General features: G+C 52.9%; 1 protein-coding gene across 2 annotated transcripts in view; it reads left to right on the top strand.

Annotated features, from left to right (window-relative positions):
* The first annotated feature begins 309 nt into the window (after positions 1-309).
* The window catches only part of SSH1 (slingshot protein phosphatase 1), a 59,275-nt gene continuing 35,374 nt past the window's right edge, over positions 310-24,210 (top strand). The window contains exons 1-2 of one of the 2 annotated variants that reach the window (XM_082700097.1): positions 310-511; positions 5,341-5,381. In XM_082700097.1, coding sequence (XP_082556223.1) covers positions 443-511; positions 5,341-5,381 — 110 coding nt within the window. In that variant the 5' untranslated portion in view covers positions 310-442. The remainder of the gene's footprint in view (positions 512-5,340; positions 5,382-24,210) is intronic. The other variant, XM_082700099.1, reaches the window with a different exon arrangement.

Genomic DNA, 24,210 nt, shown 5'->3' on the forward strand with positions numbered 1-24,210 from the left:
GTCTCCCGGGGCAGACGTGCCCGCGGGGGGGCGCGACCCCGGTCCTCAGGCTCGAGGGTCCCGGGGCGCGGGCGGGGGCGTGCGTGCTGAGCGTGCGGGGTGGGACGTGACGGCCTGCCCGGGACCTCCTGCCGTCCGCCGCAGCCGCCGCTTCGGGCTCCCGCGCCGCGCACGCGCACGCGCGCCGCCCGGCGCCCCGCCTCCCCGCTCCCCACGCCCCAGGGGGCCCGGCGCGCGCCGGCGCGGGAGGCAGGAGGCGGGAGGCTGGAGGCGGCGGGAGGGGTGGGGGGAGCGGACGCCGAGGGGGAGGGGCGGGCCCGGCCCGGCTCGGCCCGGCCGCCCGCGCGCGGCTGCTGGAGCGCCCCGGGCCCGGCCCGGGCGGCGGCGGTGGCGGAGGTTCTAGCCCGAGGCCTCGGCGGCGCCCTTGCGCCGCATCGCAGCCATGGCCCTGGTGACCCTGCAGCGCTCGCCCACGCCCAGCGCCGCCTCCTCCTCGGCCAGCAACAGCGAGGTGAGCCCCGGGCCCACGGCCCCGGCTCGGCCGAGAAGCCGCCGCTCCAGGCCTGGGCCGCGAGTGCGGGGCGGGGGGCGTCCGGGCCTGCGGGGGAGGGGCCCCGCGCTGCGACCCTGCCTGGGCAGTCGGCCTGGGTTACTGTGCGGGGGACGGAGAGTGTCACCGTCTGGGGGTGACTGTGTGTGCAGCTGTGACCTCTGTGTGGGGGGTGACTTTCCGCGAGACTGTACTGCGGCTGTGACCTCTGTCTGGGGGTAGCTGTGTGTGTGACTGATCCCCGTCTGGGGGTGACAGTGTGGGAAACTGGCTGTGCCCCTGGGACTCCTAACGGGTGACTGGGAGATGCTGGTTGTGAGATCTGTGGTCCTGGGGTTGGTCTAGGCCCTCTCCCCGTGTGCCTGACTGTATGTGAGTTTGTGTGTGACTGTGGCCTGTCTCCTGGGAACCGTGTCTGCCTGATGCTGTGACAGAGGCCCCCCGGGGGTGCCCCTGTGAATGTTTGAGATTGTTTCCCTGGACTGGATGCCCCTGGAGGTCTGCCTCTTGGTGTGAGTAGCTGGCCTGTCGTGCCCGTGTCACTGTGTGACAGTGACTGAGTGAGTTCAGGGTGCCCTGTGACTGGGTGTCTTGTCTTTGTGTGAGTCTGGATCTTCCTTTTTGTGATATCCTTTGAGACTGCATGTTTGTGTTTATCTGGCCGTGTGGCTGGGGGCGATTCTAGGGTTTACTGTGGTTGCAGGGGTGCATTTTGGTGACTGAGAACACACCACTGCACCCTGCCGGTTTCTGTGTCTCTCTCTGCCATCAGGCCTCTGTGGGCCGGCTCCTCGATCTGGGGTAGACTGGGGAATGGGTCTTCTGAGTGGGCGGTTGGCCTGGGCTGCACTTGGGGCCTCAGGGTACTATAGGGCTGACTCTCTCATCCCCCACTCTCCTACCTTCTCTTGGAGAACTGTTTATGGCCTCTGGTCTCAACTCCTATCCATGGCAAGGCTGAGAGTTGGCCTGAAGACAGAGAAGCTGGAGGAGGAAATTGGGAAGTGTTTGGAGAAGGGAGAGAAGGCTGGAGGAGGGGCCTGCAGGCCCAGGAAGTGGCCTGGCAGCTCTAAGCCATTCAAGCCCCTTCTCTGTGGGGGAGGATAACACGGATAACATGGAAAGGTTTGTGTGAGAGAAGAGGAACTGGTTTTGGTGCGGCCTATTTGTCCTGCAGGCCCGGGTGGCTCTTCTGCCTGATTTTGTTAGGAGACTCTGGAACATTTTCAGAGTGGCGGTAAGGGTGGATCCCCCCCCAACCCCCTCCTTTCCTGGAGAGGCCATTCGTGAGTTACCTTGTCTGCAGACAGGATTCTCCTCATCCTTCCTCTGCGAGTCAAGTGCAGAGAAAAGGACACTGGTGGCCAGTTGCCTGCAGCTGAGACTTGAGGCTACAGTGGCTCTTTTCCTCACCACACAGATACCTATTCTCCTCCATCACTGTGATTACCACCAGTTTGCAGTCTATAGAGAGCTTCCTTGCACTTGATCTCAGACTGCCTTCTCAACAGTGAAATGAGGCGATGGTTGGACTCCAGTAAGGGCTTGTACACAGGGCCCTCAGCCTTGGTTTCGGATTCTAAACTCCATGTTCCCTGCGTAGCTCACACCAGATCTTTTCCTGTCAGAGACACATTTTTTTAAATTTCATGTTATCTTTCAGCTGAGCTATAATTCACGTATCATCCGTTCACCATTCCTCAGTATATGATTCAGCGACTTTTCGTACCTTCACAAGGTTGTGCAGCTTTCCCCATGGCCGGGTGCCGGAAGTCTTCATCACTTTGAAAAAGAAGCCACGTGCCCCTTAGCCACCACCTGCAGCCCCCTTCTCAGCACCCCTACCCTGCTCTCACCAAACTCTAGGTTCCCACTGATCTGCTTGCTGTCCTCATAGAAATGCCCGTTCCGGACATTTCATATGATCACAATCCTACAATATGTGACCCTTTGTTTCTGGCTTTTGCTGCTTAGCATGATGTCTACAGGGTTCATCCATGTCGTAGCACAGATCAATACTTCATTCCTTTTTATTGCGAAATAATATTCCATTCGGTGGATGTATCACATGTTTGTTGGACATTTGGGTTGTCTCTATGAGACACATTTCAAATTATTATATAGAGCATTACTTTTACCAAGTGCCAGGGACCCAGTAAACATGAGAATAAAACTCAGCCACCTTTTTTTTTCCCCAGCCACCTTTTTTTTCCCCAAAAGATTTTATTTATTTGAGGGAGAGAACACAAGCAGGGACAGGGTGGGAGAAGCAGACTGAGCAGAGAGTCTGAAATGGGACTCGATTCCAGGACCCCAGGATCATGACCTGAGCCGAAGGCAGAGGCTTGACCCACTGAGCCACCCAGGCACCTTGGCCCCATTTGATTGGCTGTTAATAGAGGAGCAGCATTAGTTGCCCAGTGAACTAGCCGAGGTTGGGATGTTCCCTAGAAGATGAGGCTTGCTTTCCGATGGGGTGGGGCAAAACGTATGGAGAGAGCAGGCACGTGCATGTGAACTCAGGAGACGAGGCCATCTGTGCCTCAGGTCTGACCTTCCCTGGACCTCAGTTCCTGTGAAAGGGCCGGCTTCCCTCCTATGTGTCCTTGGGCATGTATAGCTTGCTTCCCTGGGAAAACTGACTGCATGTTGCCTCCATTTCATTTCCGGGAATCCCAGAGAATGAGCAAGAATTAAATGTCTTTTTGAGGCCTGTACTCCTAACTCACTTTCTCTCTCCTCGAAATGCACCTCTTCCCCTGAGTCAGACTCAGCCCGGCTGACTCAGCTGACTCAGCCGGTTTAGCCTGGGAACAGAGAGGGAGATCAGCCCGCCCAGCAAAGCAGCTCTCCTCTCAGTTTTTTCTCCCTGCCCCCACCCCATCTTTAATTATCTCATTTATGTCGCTTTACTGTTAATCTTATCTCATTCCTTTGCGAGAACAAGCAGAACGCCCCACAGTAAATACATCAATAACTTTCAGGAATGGATTGGAACATTGTTATTTTTGACAAATGTTCAAGGTGACTCATTTTTATGGGCAGATCTCCAGAGTCTTTTTTTGGCCAGAGGGAGGTGGGACGCAGAGGAGGGGTCGGATGTGGTGTGTTGGTGTTAGATCAGGATCAGGGTTTCTCAGCCTTGCCACTGCTCATGCTGGGGCTAGACAGTTCACAGTCATTGGTCGTTGGAGGTGGGGGGGGGGGTGTTGTCTTGCGCATTGTGGCATATTTAATGTAACCCTGTCCTCCACCCCTAAGATGCCAGTCGCGTCCTCTCGAAAAAGGCTCCAAACATTGCCCAATACCCCCCTATTGAGAAAAATCATCCCCAGTTGAGGACCCCTGGGTTAGATCCAGCATTGTCTTCTAAGTGGTTGTGTGAGTTGTTTGTGCTGCACTCAGGGACAGAAGCTCATGGCCCTGTGGTCAGCACAGCCTCACCTCATGGGTTCCGTTTCTCCTTTGCCCCTGGGGTAGGGCGCGTGAGAAAACCAAGTGACTGGCCACCAGTGCGCGCCGTTGCACATAGAGTATCTTCGTAACATTTAGGGACCCCGGGACTCTCCGCTGTCCCCCTCTTTCTTCGTTGTGAGACTGCCCCCCGGCTCTGTGTCCCTTGCTCCGCAGGCCCCTTCTCGCGTGAGCTCCTCACCCTTTTCCCATTACTGCGGACTCCTGCCTGGTCTCTGTCCTCATTCAGCCTTGCATCTCTCCCAAGGATCGCTGCTTTCCAGGTTTCTCTTTCCTCTTCAATGGGTTCCTCTGTGGAACATCAAAACATGCCAGGTCCCAGCGGTGCAGAGTTGTTGGGGGGCGGGGGTGTTTTCTTATTTCAGTTTTCTCATTGAAAGCGAAAAAGAAAAAAAAGAAAAATTGCAATTGGCGCTTAAGTCCCTGTTACTTTTAGATTCTAACCCTCTTGGCCTTTAAACTTTTAGAAAATATTAAATGTCCGTTTCTTTTGCTTATATAAATAAACCAATAGCCTAGAAAGTTTTATGTTAAACATTTAAGCCTTTTTGGGAACCACCAAGAGCTTTTGAGACCCACAGACAGACAGGCTGCTCCTGGCCCCCTTCCATGGTGAAAGGCTTGCCCAGAATGATTTTTCTTTTTTCTTTTTTTTTTTAAACCCATGTGTTGGAGCTGAAAATGATATTGATCACTCAGCTATTACCTGGCTTGAAGGAGGAAATAGATTCTTCTTAAAACATCACGCCCCCCCCCCCATTAAAAAAAACAGGGTGAGGGGCGCCTTGGTAGCTGAGTGAGTTAAGCATCTGCCTTAGGCTCAGGTCATGATCCCAGGGTCTTGGGATGGAGCCCCACATTGGGCTCCCTGCTGAGCAGAGAGCCTGCTTCTCCCTCTGCCTGATGCTCCCCCTGCTTGCGTTCGCTGGCTCTCCAGCAAATAAATAAAATCTTTAAAAAAACAAAACAAAACAGGGTGAGATCGCAAACCACACTGGAAAGTTGAGATGAGCATGTGGGTGAGCAGGGCCAGGTAGGAGTGTCCAGTGAACAGGAATCAGTGCGGGACACTGCGGAAGGTATGTGGATAAAGGCTGGGAAACCTGAAAAATCCCTCCATGGAAAGTTCTCAGCAGGACAAGGGTGGGTGGAGCAGGGTTGCTGAGGAAAGGGTGCGACCTTGTGGACAGAGCCAGGTTTCCTGGACATCTGTATCTCTGTCAGGCATCAGAGCAGAAAACGTGAGACTTGTGTCTGTGTGGGAGCCTCGTTGCTAGTGGCGTCTGTGGTGTGACACTGTCTTTCTTTCTCCGTAGTTGGAGGCTGGCAGCGATGAAGAGCGAAAGGTAAACCTCAGGTAAGCGGCCTCGATTTTCGTTCCTGAGTCTTTCTCCTAAGCAGGTTGAAAGACTCTTGTTCCTTTCTGGAAGGGAGAATCCTCTGAAGAGAGGATACACCAGTGCGTTCAGTGAGAGCTTTAAAAATCACACCGCAAGCATGTACAACGGTAGCGCGTCCACGTGCGTGAACATGTTTAACCATCAGGAGCTTTCATAACGTTGTATAACATTTCAAAAAGAAGGAAGGTCATTGCCAGGATTCCACCGCCCTCCTCAGTTCCCTGCTTTGAACATCTGTAGAGACTTCCTTCCAGATTGTACCTTTCTGAAAAAATACTCTTTGTCTCGTGCTCTTGCTTTTCCACCCAGCTTTTGCTACAGTGTCCTGCGGTAAGCACGTTGCTGGTTTGAAATAGATGTCCCACCCCCTGGGTTCAAGGTGGGGTTTTTTTGTTTTGTATTTTTGGGTTTTTTGTGTGTGTGCCTGTGTGAAATCTTGTGAGATGCTCCCTGAAAAATAATTCCTCGGGCTATAGTCCTCAGCTGCTGTAGTCACTAGCAGACCCCAAGGGCATTTTTATTTTTCTTTGCCAAAAATGAAGGCCTTCTTTTGGGTATTTTGTTTACGGAAGATTTAGTTCTCCGTTACATAATATATTCGTATTATATAATGTGTTGTACCCTAAGGCACCAGTCTTAAATTCAGATTCTTAGAGTCTAAAAAAGTAAATGGAGTTTCAAGGATATTGTTCTTTGCGGGGGTGGGGGGAATCTGTTTCATCTTGTGAGGACGAAGAACACCAATTGGGAAAGGGAATGTATGTTCAGAAACTGGGGTCCACCATTCATTATTGAGAGCAGGATGTTCTCTGGTTAAACTCACGGGTCTTTGAAGATTCATGTCTTTGGGCGAAAGGAGGGAAGACACTCACTTTTATTGTGGCATACAGTATTTGTAAAGATTTTACGTATAGGGAAATAATGGCCCGGAAAAATCAGAGAGGTCTTATTTCAGGGGCTGGGTCCTCATTTTAACGATACCTTTGGGGATGATGGCGGGTTTTCCCTGTCCCTGGGGTGTTGGGTTGCTCGGGGTCTGGGTCAGGGCTTGAAGGCTGGAATCAGCCAGACTCCCAAGTGGGGGCAGTCACGGGCTGTGTTTTGTGTTTTCGAGCTTGGCTCTCTGGGTGGAGGCAAAGAGGGGAGGAAGTGGAAATCCACTCTCTGGAGGCTCTTTGGGGGAGGAAGTGCTGGAAGAAGGGCTTGCTGATCACCATGGAGGCCACGAGCGGGGCTGCATCTACAAGTGCATCTCCTGCCCCAAGCCTCCCTCCAGTACTCCCCTGGAGTGGGAGTTTCTTCTATCCCCGAGGCCTCCCCTTCGCAGGGCTTATGCCCAGGAGAAGGTATTTAGCTGTCTCACTTAGATTGTCTTTGGGCAAAGAACTAATTTTTTTTTCCCAAACTGCCCTTACTTAGTGGACAGCATAGTCCAAATGGAATTATTTCATTTCAGAACTCACAAGTAGCAGTGATGTGCAAATGTGAGTACCCTGGCAGCCAATACAGGCCCTTTCTCTGCACAGTTGGGAACTCGAGAGGACCTCACAAGGTGGGGGGAAGTCACCTCTGCATATTGCCATATTCACTCCTCTCAGCTGTGCCAGGAGGGGTTTTTTTTCCAGTTTACAGGGGAGAAGCCTGTGGCCCAAGGTTGCACGTGGCAGGTACTAAATTTGAAGCGAGGCCTTTGTTGCCTCCCACACCTGTGTTTGTCATGGGATGCCCCGACACCGGCATTCTGAAGACCGGTGCCAGGACCAGGACTGAGGAGCCCTGCTGACTTTGGGTGGTGTCCCCTGGATGTGTGCTGACCATGGGAATCCCTCATCACTGCCCCCAGCAGGCCTCCCCCCATGCCCTTGTGAACGCTGGGAGACCCTGGCCTGGAGCTGGGAATCTGGGCTCTGAGCTTATCTTCTTGGGTTCCCCTCTTAGTCCCTCTTCCCCCACCTTGACATTGACCCCCCCATTTTTAGGCAGACAACACCATCCTGCTTTCTAAGTGTTGTAGCCACGCAGGAGAAATTCTGGTTTAAGCTTTGACTGCAACTCATTCACGGCCATGTGTTGATTTGCATTTTCAAGCCTTTGCTGTCCAGGCTTCTAGAAGAAGTAGTAATGGAATAGTCCATTGTGTTTGCTTGTCTGGGGAAGAGGGGATTTCTCCATGCTTCAGATTGGTTCTGGATAGTTGCTGGTAGGCAGGAAGCCTGGACCTAGCAGGATACTCCTTTCCCCGCTCTCCTCTGTCCACCCTTCATTGAGAGCTTTCATCTTTCGGTAGTTCTTTTTGACTCAGCCATGGCCAGGAAATGGCTGAATCACATGGGCGGGTCTTCTGGGCCTCAGCTGCTCCTCTTCCCCAGTTTCCCCTGGTGGCCCCATAGCTCAGGTCCTTATCCCTCCCCTGTCCTGTGTCAGTTGTTATCCAGGCCACCCTCCTTCCCACTCAGGTTTCCATCCCCACCGTCAGATGGACACGGTCTCAGAGCGCCCCTGTGCCTCTTGCTCTGGTCCCATCTTGTCTGCTCTCCGCCTTCCCCCTCCGTGGCTGCCCCATCCTCTCCCCACCGCCGCCCCACTCTTGCATGGGTTGTGTTCATCACACTCCCTGGCCAGGCTCTTTCTTGAAACCAGTTCCATTTCCTGCCCAGCCAGCTCAGTGGTCCTGCCCCCAGTCGTGTAACTTCCTTCTCTCTGGCGGGAAGCCCTTGGCTCCCCTCTGTGGGCCACGTGGCTCCACCCTACATGGCAGGTGCACGTGCTTTTGTCCCATCCCTCACCGGCAGCGGCACTCCCCTTAGGGACGGGGCCTTAGTTCCCTGCTTGGGCATGACATTTCAGCTGTTGCAGTATGTTAGCTTTGTCCTGGCCCTGCAGTACAGTGTGTCCCTGGATGAGAAAGAGTGAGGTGTGGAGGAGACAGTGGGGGTTTGGACACAGGCAGGCGTATGTTCACAGTCTGGCTCCTACCTGAGCCGCTGAGCTCCTTTGCCTCTGTGCCTTAATACACTTCCGTGGGTCTCTTTCATTCCGTCTGTCAAACACATACAACTCGCACCTAATAGGGTGGTGGAGGGGCTGAGTCGGGGCTCCTTGCACGGAGCCCGGCCCACAACAGGCTGAAAGAGCCACCGTGACGTTTGGTCCCCGTGAGATATTCACGTTCGTGTCAGTTCACAGCCCAGACTTAGCTGGACTTCCTGCGGATGCAGTGTCCACTCTGTCACGCTGGGCCCCTGGGCCGCCCCCAGGGACACTCTGACCTGGAGCAGCCCCATCCTTTTCCCAGCTGCAGCCCTGTGGGATGCAGACAGCCTCGGGCACACTCCCCAAGGTCAGCGTTGTGATTCAGACAGTTTCTCGGAAGGCCTTCCTGGGGACCTCACAGGAGCTGATCACCTTGTGCCCAGAGCGAAGCCGACTGATGCAGAGCGAAGGAGGTCTGGTTCTCCACATTCTCCCCGCTGCCCTCCGCACGGACAGACAGCCGCTGGCCTCCCGCAATCCCCTTCTGGAAGCTGTGCCGCCCAGCCTGTGGGAATCAGTGAGCAGACGGCTCCGCTGGCAGTGGCTCTCGGCTCCCTCGCCATCCTGGGAGCTGCCTCCGTCTGGCACGAGATGGATGCGTCTGTGCGCCAGGCAGGGCCCCGGGGAGAGAATCTGGCTATGGTTTCCAGAGGGTGGCTCTGGACTGAATGTTTTTTGTTGTTGTTGTTTCCATCCAGAGTTCCCAAGTCAAGCATATGAAAATGCTCATTAGAGTTCTTTTAATATTTTTCGTGCCTCCCCCAAACAAACATGGGGCCAAGGCTGCAGGACTTTGTCTTCTGTTTTATGTGGCATCCATGCTGAACGGTGACCTCCCTGCACCTCTCCTCTCTGTCCACGTTCCCTTCCCCTTCAGATCTTGACCTAGAATTCCTCAGAAGCCCCCGCTGCCCTGGAGTGTGGTTGTACCTTCCCTCCGTCCCCCACAGCAGCTCCCATGTCCTCACTTCCCCATTTCCATTCAGCACCTGTCTTTTATGCCTATCTGCTGTGGGGGTTCCTATTCGCCTTTCGCAGTGGTTTCTTAGGCTGGACTTTCTTGTCCCTGTGGATGCTCCATCCGCTGAAGTCCTTCCAAGGGGCGTCAGGCATCCCCTGTGTCCCAGTTCTGCGGCAGGTCACTGTATCCGTTAGCAGTTGCCGTGGAACAAATTAGCCCAAACCTGACAGTCCAAAACAGTTCCCGGTCATGGCCTCACAGTCGCCAGGGTTGAGAATTGGGACATAGTCCAGCTGGGCTCTCCACTTGGGGTCTTACATGGCTTTAGTCAAGGCATTGGCCAGGGCCAGGGTCGCACCAGAGCTTCAGGTCCTCATCCAAGCTTACGTGGTTCTTGGCAGAATTCCTTTTCCTGCAGCTGTGGAGGTCCTGGTGGCTTGCTTCTTCAAGGCCAACCGGAGGATCTGTTGCCATGGACTCTTTAACCCACTGAGCCACCCAGGCGCCCCTGCCATGGACTCTTGTAACGGAATGCCGTCGCAGGAGTGACCGTCCCATCACCATTACCTTCACTATACAGTGTCACCTGAAGGGGACATCTGTCCCATCCCGTCAGGATAGAGGCTCACCCAGGGTGCCTGTGACAGGGGCTGGGATCTTGGGCCTTCTCCGAATTCCACCCACTGGTCTCAGCCTGTGCGTACATTACATAAAGGTGACGGCGACAGAGATCCTCGCAGGGTCGTCAGGAGCACCAGCGAGCCCGCAGGCCTTGACCCTCACGCCAGTGAGTGGCACGTTCTTTCTTGTAAGCGCCCACATGCTTGTTCTCACTTTCAGGCTTGGCATCTCTTGGATTCACCCCGACTTTGACTGCCTTGTCCTCTGTTGGCCCCTGCATCTCCCTCCTTGAGCTTCGGCTTTAGGGGACGGCCTGGGTTTGGCTCCCCCCGTCCCCCACTGCCATCATCTGTCGCCTCACCAGGCAGTGGGCCAGACCTTACACAGCTTGTGGGGTCGCTGGCAGAATCAAATATCATAACTCCGTGAGCCTTTTCACTATTGTAAACTCTGAACAGATGCTCTTTGCCTGTACCTCTTTCAGAGGTCAGCTTCTATAGTGATTTCCTGGCTCTTCCTTTTCCTTCCTCCATGCGCTTTTCTCTTCTCGTATTTCCTTGGTACCAGCTTTGTTGTATATACTTAGGTACATAAAGGTTCCCCCACCCGGTGCAGTAGGAAGATGGTAGGGGCTTTTGTTAAAGAACGGTTCAGAATCTCGAGATGGTGAGAGCAGAGCTAATCCTTGAGGCCCTCCTGAGCCTGGAGCCTTGAGTGGCAGGACAGGGCCTCCCTGGCCTCAGCCCTCCCAGCGCCTGGCACACACTGGATAGGCCACTGAGGTGTCACACAGTGACTTCCTCCCATAGAGGAACTCGTGGTGCTCTTGGATGACCTACCGGATACTGAGGACAGATAGCCTTCCTGCCATTTCCCCCTGTAGCCACTCTTAGAGCATTCACGGCACCCCTCTGTCCTAACCTTTCTGCTTAGGTGCCACTCACCCAACATATATTTCCTGGCACCTACTCTGTGCCAACACTATTTCCAGGAGCTGGGAATCGAGCAGTGGACGAGACAGATCTCGGCCTCAGGGCTAACATTCTGTTGGGGGAGACCAGGCAGTAAGGAAGATAAACTAGAATAGCGTGTCAGTAAGTACTAGGGAAAGAAAGTGAAGCAGGGACAAGAGGCTCTGGAACGGAGCCTCCAAACACGCTCCACTCTGTGAGTCGCCAGATGAAAGTTATTTCCTCTAACATACGCAGACCTCCTGTAAGGAAGGCGCCATTTTGATTCCCATCCTGTGGACTGGAAGAATGAGCCTTAGCTGGCCTGACTTCATGTGGTATGAAGTGACAGAGGCAAGACCCTCAAGCTCCGTGTCTCTCTGCCTTCAGAACCTGTCCTCGCCCCCCCAATTCAAGAGCCATCTCAATTACCCTCCTGCCAGTGGTTCAGAGCTCTCACCAGGAGGCCGAGAGGAAGGAGTCCACCTGGAAGAACTACCATCTTTGCAGCCATTCTTCCTGCTTGGAGCCTAGCGGCCTTTCTGTGAACTATATTCTTGAGCAAGTCGTGGGGGACCCCCCACGTGTCCCTGAGCTCCACTGAGATCAAGAATTGTGACACGTCCCCCTTCTCGGATGGTCCCTGGGCAGTCACTGGGCAGAGGCCCTTGGGAATGATAGTACCACCTCCTGTTTCCTGCAGGTGCAGGTGCAGGTGCTGGATTTGGAATCTTGCCCCATATAGGTTATATCATCAGCATAATCCTCAAGGTGGCTGCCAGCCCCAGCTTAGGAAGCTACAGTTCAAAACGGCCGGTGGGATGCCAGGGCCAGGGTTTGAATGCAGGTCCCTGTATTCGGAAACCCATGTCCTCTTCTTTCTGCCCCATCTGGTCCCTCACAGGAGAGGGACGCAGTTTTATGTTCAACAAATCCTTTCCTGTCCCCATCCCCTGGGCTTTATAGGCACTAGCTCCCCACCGACCCCCACTTTTCAACATTGGGGTACACAGACTTTTGAACTTCTGGAGTTTAACACAGGTGCTCTCCCTGGTGTATTGGGACATGAATTTGCCTTTAGGGCAGGTTAAATTCTTTGTTAGAAAAACTCCATCTACAGTGGGGACAAATGAGGACAGAGGAAAAGAGTTCGTATGATTCTTGATTCTGTAGGAACTTAATTAAATTTCTTATTAAGTTTAACTTGAAATGAATTTTGCTAGAGTCTAGTAGGTTTCATTAAGCTTTACCAGTACTTAGACTTCAAAAGAATGCCACGGGGCCCCGGTCTCCTCTTTCCCAGGCACGGGTGCACCAGGGGAGTACATACGGTGTCAGAGTCCATGCTCGGGTGGTACCAGCAATCATGCCGGCACTGGATGTGAGCAGAACAAAGCTGTGAGAGGGAGTCAGCAAAGCTAGGCTCTGTCCTGAGAGGTGATGTGAACCTTAGGCAAGTCACTAGACATCTCTGGGCCTCCACCTACTCCTTTGTAAAGTGAAGAGACGAGATTAGATTGCTGCCCCCAGATGGAGATGAAGAGTCCTCAGACCCATCCCTCCTGGCCTGTGTCCTCGTGTACTTGTCATAGTTCCCTGTAGATTTGTAACAGACTGCTCAGACTTTCCCCTTCATTCCAGGACAGAGGTCAAGCGCATACATTTGTGGTCAGGGTTATGGTCTGACCCTGACTTGGAGGACACTAGCGTGGCATCTGAGACGAAGCGGACCCTTTGCTTACACTCCTCAGCGGAGCCCTGGGCCAGCCACACTTTGCTCTCAGGAGCGGGCTTCAAGGGACTCGCCTTTGGCGTACCTTGCCCTGTGGTCAGAGCTCAGGATTTGGAGCACTTATTAGAAAATTCCTAAGACTAGGAGAACATCCAAAACAAGTCGTTTTGCTTCTTTTGCTTCGAGAAAGGCTGCAGTAAGAAAACAGGATTAATCAAAACGGGATTAATCAGAGTCCAGACAGCCATTTTCAAGGCCTGTGAGTGATTGGGCTGGGGGGGGGCGGTGCGTGATCTTGAGTCCCACTCTGGGGCGAGGTCAGTACTGGGACACATGGGAGGTGACATGCCAATGGGGAAGCCAACTGGCCCACCCAGCTGCCTCCCCAGAGTCCGGAGCTGGCAGACTGCCCTGTAAATTACGGAGGTCAAGCCTTCAGGCCTTGAGGCCCGGGTATAGCCCCTGCCCCCACACTGTCTGCGTGACTGTGACCTAGGGCCATCCACATGCCCTCCCCAAAAAGTCCTTCTCCGTCTTGGGGCCCTTGGGAGCCTTAGGGAGAGCCTTTCACTGCCTGGGCATACTGTCTTTGTGGATGCTGTTGGACACATGGTAGCTGTTTGTTTGGTTGGGTTTTTTTCAGCTGTTACTTTCATTGATGGTAGTGCCTGCCAGCCCCGCCTGCTGCCCTTCCCGACCTCCGTCCCCTCCACAGACTCCCAGTTTCACCGCAAAAGACCAAAAGGTCAACCCAGTGGAATCTGAGAGGAGAAACCGCCAACGCATGACCTATTTCCCTCCCAAGTTCTACTGAACCTTGTACCAGACCTTTATCTGGGAACCAGCATGTCTTGTGGGCCTTTATTTTTACAGATTTTTTTCTTAATGGCTACTTTTGGAGTTATTTTTAAAAGACTTCATTTAAAAGAAAGCGGTTGCTGTTCAGTGTTAGGAAATACCTGATGCTCTCACTACTAGGGGCTCCCCTGCACTGGCGGACATAACTCCCAGTTAGGTCTCGGCACATGGCTTGGCAAGAGTTCTCAAGGTGTGTTTCCCCAAATCTGGGCCCAGACGAAATTCCCACAAGGGAGGCACGTGGTTTGGAGAGAGCCAGGTGGCTTCCCCTTCTGGGTATCACTTGTCATTTCCAGGCCCGCCGGCTCTGTGCCTGGTCGGTAGCACGTGGAGGTTTGGGAATGGTTTCTTTAGTCTGGGGCTGAGGCCACAGAACCATGCAGCAAGAGGGCTTCCTAAAGGGCCTGCTTTCTGGGCCCTGGGCACCCCTGTGCTGACCCTACCATGTGGGGTGGGAGGGAGAAGTGTCTCCTAGGAAGCAGCCTAGAAGTAGAGGCAGTTTTTGAGTTAATTTTCTTTATCTCACAATTCAGCCAGTATATATTTAGTGTGTATATACTGGGATCTGGCTGAATGCTGGGGTTCTTTGTTAAAGAAAGAAAGAGTGCTTACCTACCACAGGCAATGTGGGTATGCTTTGTCTACCACAGCTTTGTCCAAAAGGGATTTGAAACACCCTATAAAATTCAGAGAAAATTAACGAGAAAAGCGGGGCACAGGGAAAATAGGGGGAAAATAAGATGAAGCCGGGAGAAGATTTGTATGTGGAATGTATGGTGTAACATTGGTATAGTTACCAGAGCGTGGCTACAGATCTGACTTCAAGCTTCCTAGTGGTCAAAGCAAAGAAAGAAACAAGATCAGTTGCTTGATTCATGATATTCCTAAAAAATGCCACCAGGTTAGTTCATTCCTCTGAAGAATGCTTCCTGATGGACACCTGTGGGTGTTCCTAAGACAGCCCAGTGTGGTGGGCAGATAAGCAGGTTGTCTTAGGTTTAGCCCTGAGGCCCACAGAGGGAGCTGATGTTATGGGCCCGTCCTACCAATTAGGGTGTTTGTGGTCTGGAGAGGTGAGGTCAGCAGCAGGACTTGGTGCCAAAGCTGCTGGTCGCCCCAAACGTTGCAAACAGGATGCTGAGTCACATCCTGCGGGCCTGTAACGTCCTGACTACATGTGCCCTTCACAATAGGAGGCTCGCACGGGCAGGCTGGCCTCCCGCTGTTTCAGAAGTGTGGTCACAAGCCAGAAAATGCTCCAGTTAGGTTTTCGACAGGTCAGAGCTGTGGGTACCCAAGGCCCCCAAACTCTGGACTCACACAGACCAGGAGGAAGTGGGAGAGTGGAGTTTCCCATCACCCTTTGTGGCCTCTGTCCTGGAAAACACGGAGAGGGAACAGGGTCTGAAGACAGGTCGAGGTCTCCATCAATGAGGGTATGAAAGTCTCCAAAAGATGGAAGAGGAAGGCTGTGAAGTATGCCGGTGGCAACGACTCATAGTCTTAAAAGCTTTTATCACCTGCCAATAAAGGAAAATTACAAGCAATGCTTTCCCAAAGCCCAATTAAGTGGAAATTTTCCAAATAGCTTTTTAGATTTTGAAACAATATAAAACTTACAGGAAAGTTCTCACAAAGAATTTTTTCTGAAACAGTTGAGAGTAAAGTTGCCTGCCTGGTGCCCATCACCTTTTGCATATAGGCAGCAGCCTTCTCCTACAAAGTAGACCTTTGATCCTTGACCCTGACACATTACCACCCACAGAGCCCCATCAGGGTCTGCCCTGAGACTCAGTAACCTTCTCTGTAGTAGAAGAGTCTAGTTCAGGATTGTATGTGGCTTGTAGGCGTCCTGCCTGAGTCTCTGTCATTCCATCCCATGTCCTCCATCTCCCTTGGACAATCTTATGAATAGGACACTTGTGCAGGGGACAGGCCTGTCTGTTTTGTTGACTGTCCCTGAATTTAGGTTGGCATGGTATTCCCCGGAAATTAGATTTGGATGGGGTCTCTTTGGCAGGAATAGCCCAGGAGCAATGCTGTGCACTTTGCTTCCCGCCACGCGAGGGAGCACACAATTTCGTTTTGCCCCGTTCCTGGTGATGTTAACTTTGGGCACCTTTACTATATGATTATTCTTTCCCCCTTTGTCCTTAAGAAGTATTTCTTGGGGGCCATCCTTGGAAATTATTTTAATCCTATCCGTCTTTGTCTATTTATATCTGTACAGACTCATGTTTGTCTGTTCTATCCCACGGTTTTTAATCCAGTGGTTGTATTATTGACTTAAGAGTCCCCTGCTTGGCCACTGGGGTCATGTGCAACCTGGCTTCCGTGACCCTTGAGGTCCTGTCCCTGCCATCCTTCAGCACTGCATGCTCTCCAATACCAGATGTTCCAGGCCTCATCTTGTCCTCTCTTTGCCCCATGTCTGGAGCCAGTCATTTGTTCGAGGAGCCCTGCTTCTGTTTAGTGGAGAATGGAATTTACAAGTTGTGCTTATCACTCTGGGGGTGTCGCCCTCCTCAGGCCCTCTTGGGGCAGAAATAGGGAATTTGTATATGTATGTACACACACACACACACACCTGCATCTCTGGTTCTCTATTTAAATAATTTTGGGAACCCCGAGTTCAGACCTTCCTCTCTGATCCAACATCTCACAGTTTATTCTAGTTTTCTCTCCATCTTTGTGACTCGCTTCCCTGACCATGAGAAACCTGGTTCCAGACTGACCCTAAAACACTTGCTTGTTTGAACAGTCTCCCTGGCTATCACCAGCCTCCCATCTCTGCAGCCACCTCTCCTCTGCACAGATTCCTTCCTAGCCCTGCTCACCACATCCCTCCCCAGATGCCTGCCTGGCTCAATCCGCCAAATGGTCTTGGGCCTGAATTGTTGAAGAAGAGAAGTCAGCATTTCTGATGCTGTTTCCCTGAGGTGTTCATTCAGCAGGAGAGCCAGGATGTCAGAGTCCTCTTCCTGGTTTCCCATCCTGGCTCTTCCACTTCTTGGCCCTGTGAACACAGGCCAGCAGCTCAGGCTCTCAGAGCTTCAGTTTCCCTCAAAGACAGACACTGGGGATTAGGTTAATGTGTGTAAGTGACTTAACATGACACTCAATAAGGATGTTCATTATTAGTATTACATTCATCGAGTGCACACTGCCTTTTGGGCCCTCGGAGATCCAGAGAAGGAGAAGTCATAGGCCTAGCCTTTGAGACACTCGAGGTGAGGTGGAAAACTTGGTTGTGTTGTCCGAGGCCCTTGGTTGCCAAGAAGGCCTGCCCACCAGGTGACTGTATGTCCACTTGGAGCCTTTGTGTGGCAAGTCTTAGGTGTCTGGTGCAGCCCGCTGGTGGTGAACACCGCATGTTCAGGTGCTTGGAGATGCCCAAGGTGACTTAGTCATGCACTGCTTTGAAACTGAAGAGGAGGCCAGCTCAGTGAGTGTGTTGCGCCTCCTGTATGCTAGGCAAGGATGGCGCTTTAGAAAATTACATGTGTCTGGCCCTCAAGTCTGACGGTGAAGTTCAGATACACTGGCGTGAGGATAACTTCACTGTGCGTTTTAGTAAGTATTTCTGGGAGCACAGTTTGGGGACCAGGGGCCTTAGGTTCCTATCATTTCTTAAGTATCTGACCTTGGAGAGGTGACTTAACATCTAAGGCTCAGCTTTGTTACCTGCAAGCAGAGGGAGCTGCTGTGAGATGTTGAAAGGGTAGAGCCATGGCTGGCCACTGGGGCAGCCAGGGAGGGCTTCCCGGAGAAGGGGTCAATTCTGGCAGGTGGGCACGAGGTGGGGAGCAGACAGGAGGGAAAGAGAAGGCCATGAACCAAGGCCAGGGTGGAAGAGTCGACGACCGCACAGAGAGAAAGCAGAGACTGTGTGGAGTACGGGACGAACTGTGTACAAGGTCACATGAGGACGGTTTTTATTATAAATCACTTTTTCTGATTGTTTTATGAGCTCCTTGAGGTCAGAGAGTGTCCGACAAATGAAATTGAGGTCAGCAACATGGCTGATTGTAGCTACCACAGAAAGCTGGCAGAAGCGGGTTGGACTGTACCAATAATGCAGCATCATCGAAAGTTCTAGAGCTGGGAAGGGCGTAGCAAGAGCTGTGTTGAGGAGCTGTATGGTGGGTGGGAGGCCAGAAGTCCCTGCCCTGGTTCTCCTTAGAGAGTTCATGAAGCCGAGCTGCCCCCCCCCCCCATAGCTGCCAGCCACATGCACCTCACTGAACTTGAATTTAATTAGAATTAATAAAACGACCAATTCAGTTGATTGGTCTGACTCACCACCCTGTCCGTGTTCTGGAGGTGCCTGGGGCTAGTGGCTCCCCGCCCCCCACCTCCCGCCAGGGACGGTGCAGTTAGAGAGCATGTCCGCTCTCCCGCAGGAATGCTCGGAGTCCTCAGCTTAGGGCCAGGCGCACAGTGGGCCCCAGGGAATGTGGCGTGGCTCGAGGGGATGAGGGAGGCCAGAACTGGAGCGGTGACCGACCAACTGGGGAGAAAGGGACCTTGGGAAAGATGAGGACTCAGCAGCCGCATACCAAAGAGAAAGGGCAAAAGACCTGGGGCGGTTGAGATCATCTGTCCTTGGAATTTTTGCGTTGTTTCAGAAACATTTCCTCCGTGTGTGTCTGTTATTTCTGGCTGGCTACGTTGTCTTTGCTGCCGCTGCATTCCCAACACAATGTGGCCTTTGTGCCTTCTGCCCTCCTCAGGGGGCTTAGATCCTGGTATCTTGGATGTGCAGAGGAAGATAGCAGTGGCTGGAGCTTCCACAGGGGGGGGACCTGAGGGCTCTCATGCGGGGCGGGCCACGAAGGGACCTGTCCGAAGGTTTGGAGAGCCAACTCTGGGCACATCGTTTGCTGTCCTTCTTCTACGGGGTGGGGGAAAATCCTGCTGCTGCGAAACTGCTGGTATATTCCTGGTAGGAGCTGCTCGCTGCTACCCGTTGATAGGAAAGGAGAGCTGTGTAGCTGGCTTCAGAGAATGTCTCTTACTGTCTGAAATACTTCTGGACATTCCTTCTCTCTGAGAAAAGCCTACGCTTTCGAGCCAAACAATACATGCCCCGGCAGCAGAGACATTTGTACTGAGCCCTGCCAGCATTTCTTGCCTATGACCCCTGTTCCCTAAGTAGAAGGCCCTGCCCAGCTGGCATTTCCCTGTCCTCAGCATTCCGGGTGTAGGGGAGCAGCTGGGGAGCTCTGGTGGAGAGACATGGCAGGTGAGCTGCTGGTTTTCTCCTGCTCCGAACGACGGCCTTCGGGACAAGGCCCCAGTGAGCTACACTGTGAAGCACGAAGCAAAACAGAGCAGGGCCTTGGCATACACTGGGGTCTTGGAGGCTCTTGACCAGGCCTTCAGAGTAAGGGAAGGGCCTGAGGAGAGCACACAGTGAGTCTCCGATCATTCCGTCCTCTCAGACTTCACTTCACTGGGAATGGGGTCCGAATCCGTCCAGACCACCATCTGTAGCTGTCCGGGCTTGCCTGCTGCTTCCAGGGCCCTGAGGCAGGCAGGCAGGCTGGCCATCGCGCCCTCCGACCCGGGCACCTGGCCACGCAGGTGCCCAGCGTGGAGCTGCTCGGCGTAGCCCTGCCTCTTCGTGGACACGTGGCTGCAGACGAGTCTTTCCTCTTCTGTCTTGTCCCCTTCTTCAAAAGCATGAAATTGGAAGAATTAAGTGAAAAAACAGAGGAGCAAGCTCTCTGAAAACTGCGCGGCACCATTCAGGCAGAAGGTAGCATCAATACATGTTTATCCAAAGCGACACTCTGAGTGTCATCGGTCTACTGAGCTTCCAGGTGCTGAGAACTTACCTTGACAGGTTGATGGCTCGACTTAAGCCCAAGGTTTGATTCTTAACTTTGCCCGTTCTGAAACTGGAATTTATTAGCACACCAGGGATGATCAAACTTCTGAGGAACCAACTTAGGCTGATCAGACTCATAAGGAACTGACTTGTAAACCAGAATGGACATTTATGAATTCACAGTGGGGCTTTTCACAGCAGAGACCAGGGTCTTCCTTGGTTTGCTCTGGGGTATGTCTGACATGATCCTCCCACTCTCCTGCTCCCGATGCCCTCTTCTGTGTTCACTGATCCTCTGAGGCCCAGCTTGGTGGTGTTTCTTCCGGGGAGATCTCCTTGCCCCCCCGCCCCGGGCTGTGCTGGGGGCCCTCCCGTGGATATGCATGTGGGCAGCACGTATGGAATCTGCTGCATCGCCTTGCAGTCACTGTCCTGCGTCCGTCCCGCCCCCTGGAGTGCGATGTCGCCCCAAGGCAGAAGCCAGGTCTGCTTTATTTCTGCATTCCCAGGACTCAGCCCTGACCAGGCACAGCAAATCTTTGTTCAAAATAAACAGAAATTCCTCTTCGGAGCATTCACTTGCCTTTTCTGTGGTGACCAACTTTATATTCGTTCCTTTTTTTTTCCCTAGAATTGTCATCACGCCTGCTGGACAGACCACAGTCCCCTCAGCCATCCCTATAGCAGGCCCAAGGGACTCGAGGGTTGATCCTGTAGACCTAGTTCAGTTCATTTCAGTCGGCCCCATCTGTTGATTCTTCTCAGAGCCTAGGCTTGGGGCTCTGAGTCTCTGATTTTTGTGTGAGATGTAGCATCTGAAATACTGTAAGTAACTTTCTGAGTGTGGTGAAGATCAGGTGCCTGATGTTAGCCAGAATGCTCTGTCCACAGCTGAGCCCATCCCAGGGCCGACGTGTCTGTTTTGTTACTGTTGTTTCATAGCGTCCCGCGGGGTTACCTTTCAAAGGCCGGGACCTTTGACTGAAGGTGTTTGGTAGAAGAAGGGCAGGTGCATTTTCCTGCTAACCTGTCTGGCAGCTTCCAAGGAGGGTGTTCTGGTTTTTGACCTCGCGTGACCTCCCCTCATCACACCAAATCGTGTCTGCTCTCCCTCCGAGAGGGCCCTGCGTTTTTCGTGGTTATTTCTCACCAGCGGGAAACACTGACTGCGCACCTACTGTGTGAAAGCCGCAGCGGGCGCCCGTTTTCTCTGTCTCTTCTGTCACTGTGAGGCTCAGGGATTCTCACTCTGCAGCAGGAGCACTTTCTTAAAACACAGATGCCTGGGGACACCTGGGTGGCTCAGTTGGTAAAGCAGCTGCCTTCAGCTCAGGTCATGATCCTAGCGTACTGGGATCGAGTCCCACATCGGGCTCTTTGCTCAGCGGGGAGCCTGCTTCTCCCTCTGCCTCTGCCTGCCTGTGCTTGCTCTCTTCCCCTCTCTTTCTCTGATAAATAAATAAAAAAATTTAAAAAAAAAAAAACAAAAAAACACAGATGCCTGGACTTCCTGTAGACGTTTCAAGCTAGAATCAGCTGAGGCTGAACCTGGCCATGACCGTGTTCTAGAAGTTCTGCACGTTCTTGGGATGTATAGCTGGTGTTGGGAATCAGGGGTGGGAGTGTCGTATTCCAGCGTGTGGTGTTTTACACCTTACATTTCCGTTTTCCAAGGAACTGTGCTGCTGAGTGGCACAGCACACAGCCAACCCACCTGAACATAGGCCTGTTCCTTAGAGAGGGTTATTGTCTTTACTGACATGTGGCCAGGCTTGGCTTCGCATCAAACGCCTCTGTCCGCAGGTGTGCGGCTGTTTGAATGAATGAATAGAACCCTGTGAGTATCATGACAAACGTAGAGTAGAACATAAAGTAGAGCCCAGAAATACAAGCTCCCATACCTCACTGCATTTTGTTTTCTTAAAAGCCCAGTGTGCCCCAGAACCCCCAGCTTAAAAAATGAGGTGATCCCCGGAGGCGGCAGGAGATTGACCGGCTTTCTTCCTGTGTCCTTTGGAGAAGAACATTGCCCAGCCCTCAGAGCTGTGGGAGCTGGACACCACGGTGTAGCCTTGCATCCGGCCACAATCTCTGTCACACAGTGAGCCATCAGCAAGTGACAGCAAATGACAGTGCTGTTGATGAGAAGCCTGCCCTGAAGGTGGCTTCTTCACCAGCGTGGCCATGGCTGTGGTGCTGCCCACAGAACTCCACCCCCAGCTTCCCAGTCTGTCCACAAGGACTGCCCCCCAGTTACAGAGGAGCCTGTGGCGGAGGGGGGATCGCGGTGGTCCCCTGAGGCCTCCTGCTTGCCCCCAGGGCTGGTTGGGGAGCTCTGACGCTGCCGAGTCTTCTCCCACTGGAGTCCTGTTTCCCTGAATCATGCCTGCTCTCCCCTTCCTCTGCACGATGCCTGCACCTGCTAGAAAGAAGGGCTGCCTACCCGACCATGTTCTGACTTCCCAGTGACATGTGCCCAACTTGTAAAGGTGTTACTGAGTTCCTGGGCAAGGTGCAGAATCACTCTAGTATGGGCCCCCACTTAATCCTCTTGTGAAGATTTATTTATCCTCCGGAAGCTGGGGGAAGCTTCCAGACAAGGCCTCCCCAGGAGTCTCTGCCCGCCACTCCCTCCTTCAGCAAGGGTTCCAGAATCTACCAGTTAGACGTTCCCGCTTCCCTCTTCAGAACACCAGCAGAGCTCCTTTCCTTGGGTGCTTATCCCAGTCCACCCTGGGATGGTGGCTAGTCATGTCCTTCATTTCACCAGCTCAGGGTGGTGCTGCAGACCGCAGCCTGGGGGCTCCCGCCCGGCGGGTTTTGGCGAGGGTGGGGGGGTCTCATGCCAGGCGCTCAGGGTTACCTAGGCCTGCTTTACCTTTGCAGCCTGCCCTACCCTTCATGCTTGTGGTTCCAGAAGTTTCTCCTGTGTGTGCACATGCAGGTCCCTCTACCTGGGTTCCCCCCACCATCTTCCCCTCACTTTGCTTCCTAAGGCAACGATTAGCATGACTGAGGAATTTTTGGAATGCAGAATGCTTTGACAACATGGGATAAATGCGGCAGCTGCCCACGGTCACCGTTGGGGGAATGTATGGCAATTTGATAGAATTAGGAGTCCTTCAGCCTGTCGATTTCTACCAGAAGGGGGTCCTCATCTCCCGGGTCTGTTCCTTGGCGGCCAGCTGTTTCCCCTCACAATGTAAGGCACACCCTGGTGCTTGTTCCTAAGGCCTCCCAAAACCCGTAGGAGTAAAGTGATTAGAGGAACTTCAGCTGTTTTGCTCCCTCTGAATGGCCCTCTTTCATCTGGATATACAGGGACAAGAGCCTTTTTAAACCCAAATATCAGGGGAGGACAAGAGTCCCACAAGAGCCATTCTCGCTCTGGGTGGAACACCATCCGGGGACAGGGACTCCTGCCCAAGGAAGGACTCCAGCCCCTTCCTTCCCTTTCCTCTTTCACCGGAGGGAGTGCAAGGCAGTAGCTCAGGGGCAGTCAGAGATGCGAAGCCGAAGCCGGCTGTCGTGAACATGTTTTATTTCACTGACTTCTGCGTCTCCCTTCAGCCAGCTCACAACTTCCGCTCTTCAGAGGTTTCCGGCCCAAAATAGTACGTACCACTACCCGATCTCTCTGTTCCTACCACGCATGGGTTTCTGGATGACGCTAGCCGTTTATTCATCTGTCCTTAGTGCCTTGTAGAAAAAACCCTAATGCTGTGTAGTCTCCTGAACCGGGCAGTGGCCAGTGTCTGAGAACATATCTGTACGGCGGAGATAAAAGCACTGGGGGGCTGGAGGGATGAGGGAGCAGGGAGGGCCGGGGCTGAACTTGTTTTTACTCTCCCATCAAGGTGTGTCTTAAAGCAGTGAAGGAAAACAGTTCAGTTGTATTGGTCTGGGTCTGACCTTTCTGGAACTTTTGTCACATACTTTTTAGGACACCAGCATTTGGGGGGGAGAACTCTGGTTTTTCTGTAGCTGGGAGGGGTGGTTTGTGAGTCTATATGTCCTTACCCCAAGTAAAATGGGTGTGCCATACCCAAAATGGTTGTTTGTTTTTTAAGATTTTATTTATTTGAGGGGCGCTTGGGTGGCTTAGTTGGTTAGGCGACTGCCTTCGGCGCGGGTCATGATCCTTGGAGTCCCGGGATCCAGTCACCTCGGGCTCCCTGCTCGGTGGGGAGTCTGCTTCTCCCTCTGACCCTCCCCCTTCTCATGCTCTCTCTCTCAGTCTCTCTCTTACAAATAAATAAATAAAATCTTTAAAAATTTTTTTATTTATTTGAGAGAGTGAACAGGGCAAGGAGGAGCAGAGGGAGAAGAAGCAGCAGACTCCCCGCTGAGCAGGAGCCCAACTGGGGACTCAATCCCAGGACCCTGGCATCATGACCTGAGCTGAAGGCAGCCACTTAACCCACTGGGCCACCTAGACGCCCCCTCAAAATGGATTTCTTAAAGGACATTCCCATTGCTGTGCCCTGAGACTCGCAAATCAGGGTACCACGCTTCCCTGTATTACAAGCCCACCACAGAGAACCCCATGAAGCCTGGCAGTGGGAAAGGGTGTTCTCCTTGGCTACCGGGAGGGTGTGCGAAGCTCGGGGCCTGGAGTGAGCTCAGAGCAGAAGACAGGAAATGGGGCCACAAGGAAGATCTGCATTTAGTTTCCTTAAATGCTGTGGCTGCCCCTGCTCTCCATCCTCCTGGCCCCAAGAGTCATCAATGGTGTCACCCTAAGGCTGTATCTGCTTACTGTCTCCCCAGCCGCAGGGCAGCCTAACAGGCTAGGATG

This window comes from Mustela nivalis (assembly GCF_964662115.1).
Source record: "Mustela nivalis genome assembly, chromosome: 14".
In the NCBI taxonomy this organism is placed as follows: domain Eukaryota; kingdom Metazoa; phylum Chordata; class Mammalia; order Carnivora; family Mustelidae; genus Mustela; species Mustela nivalis.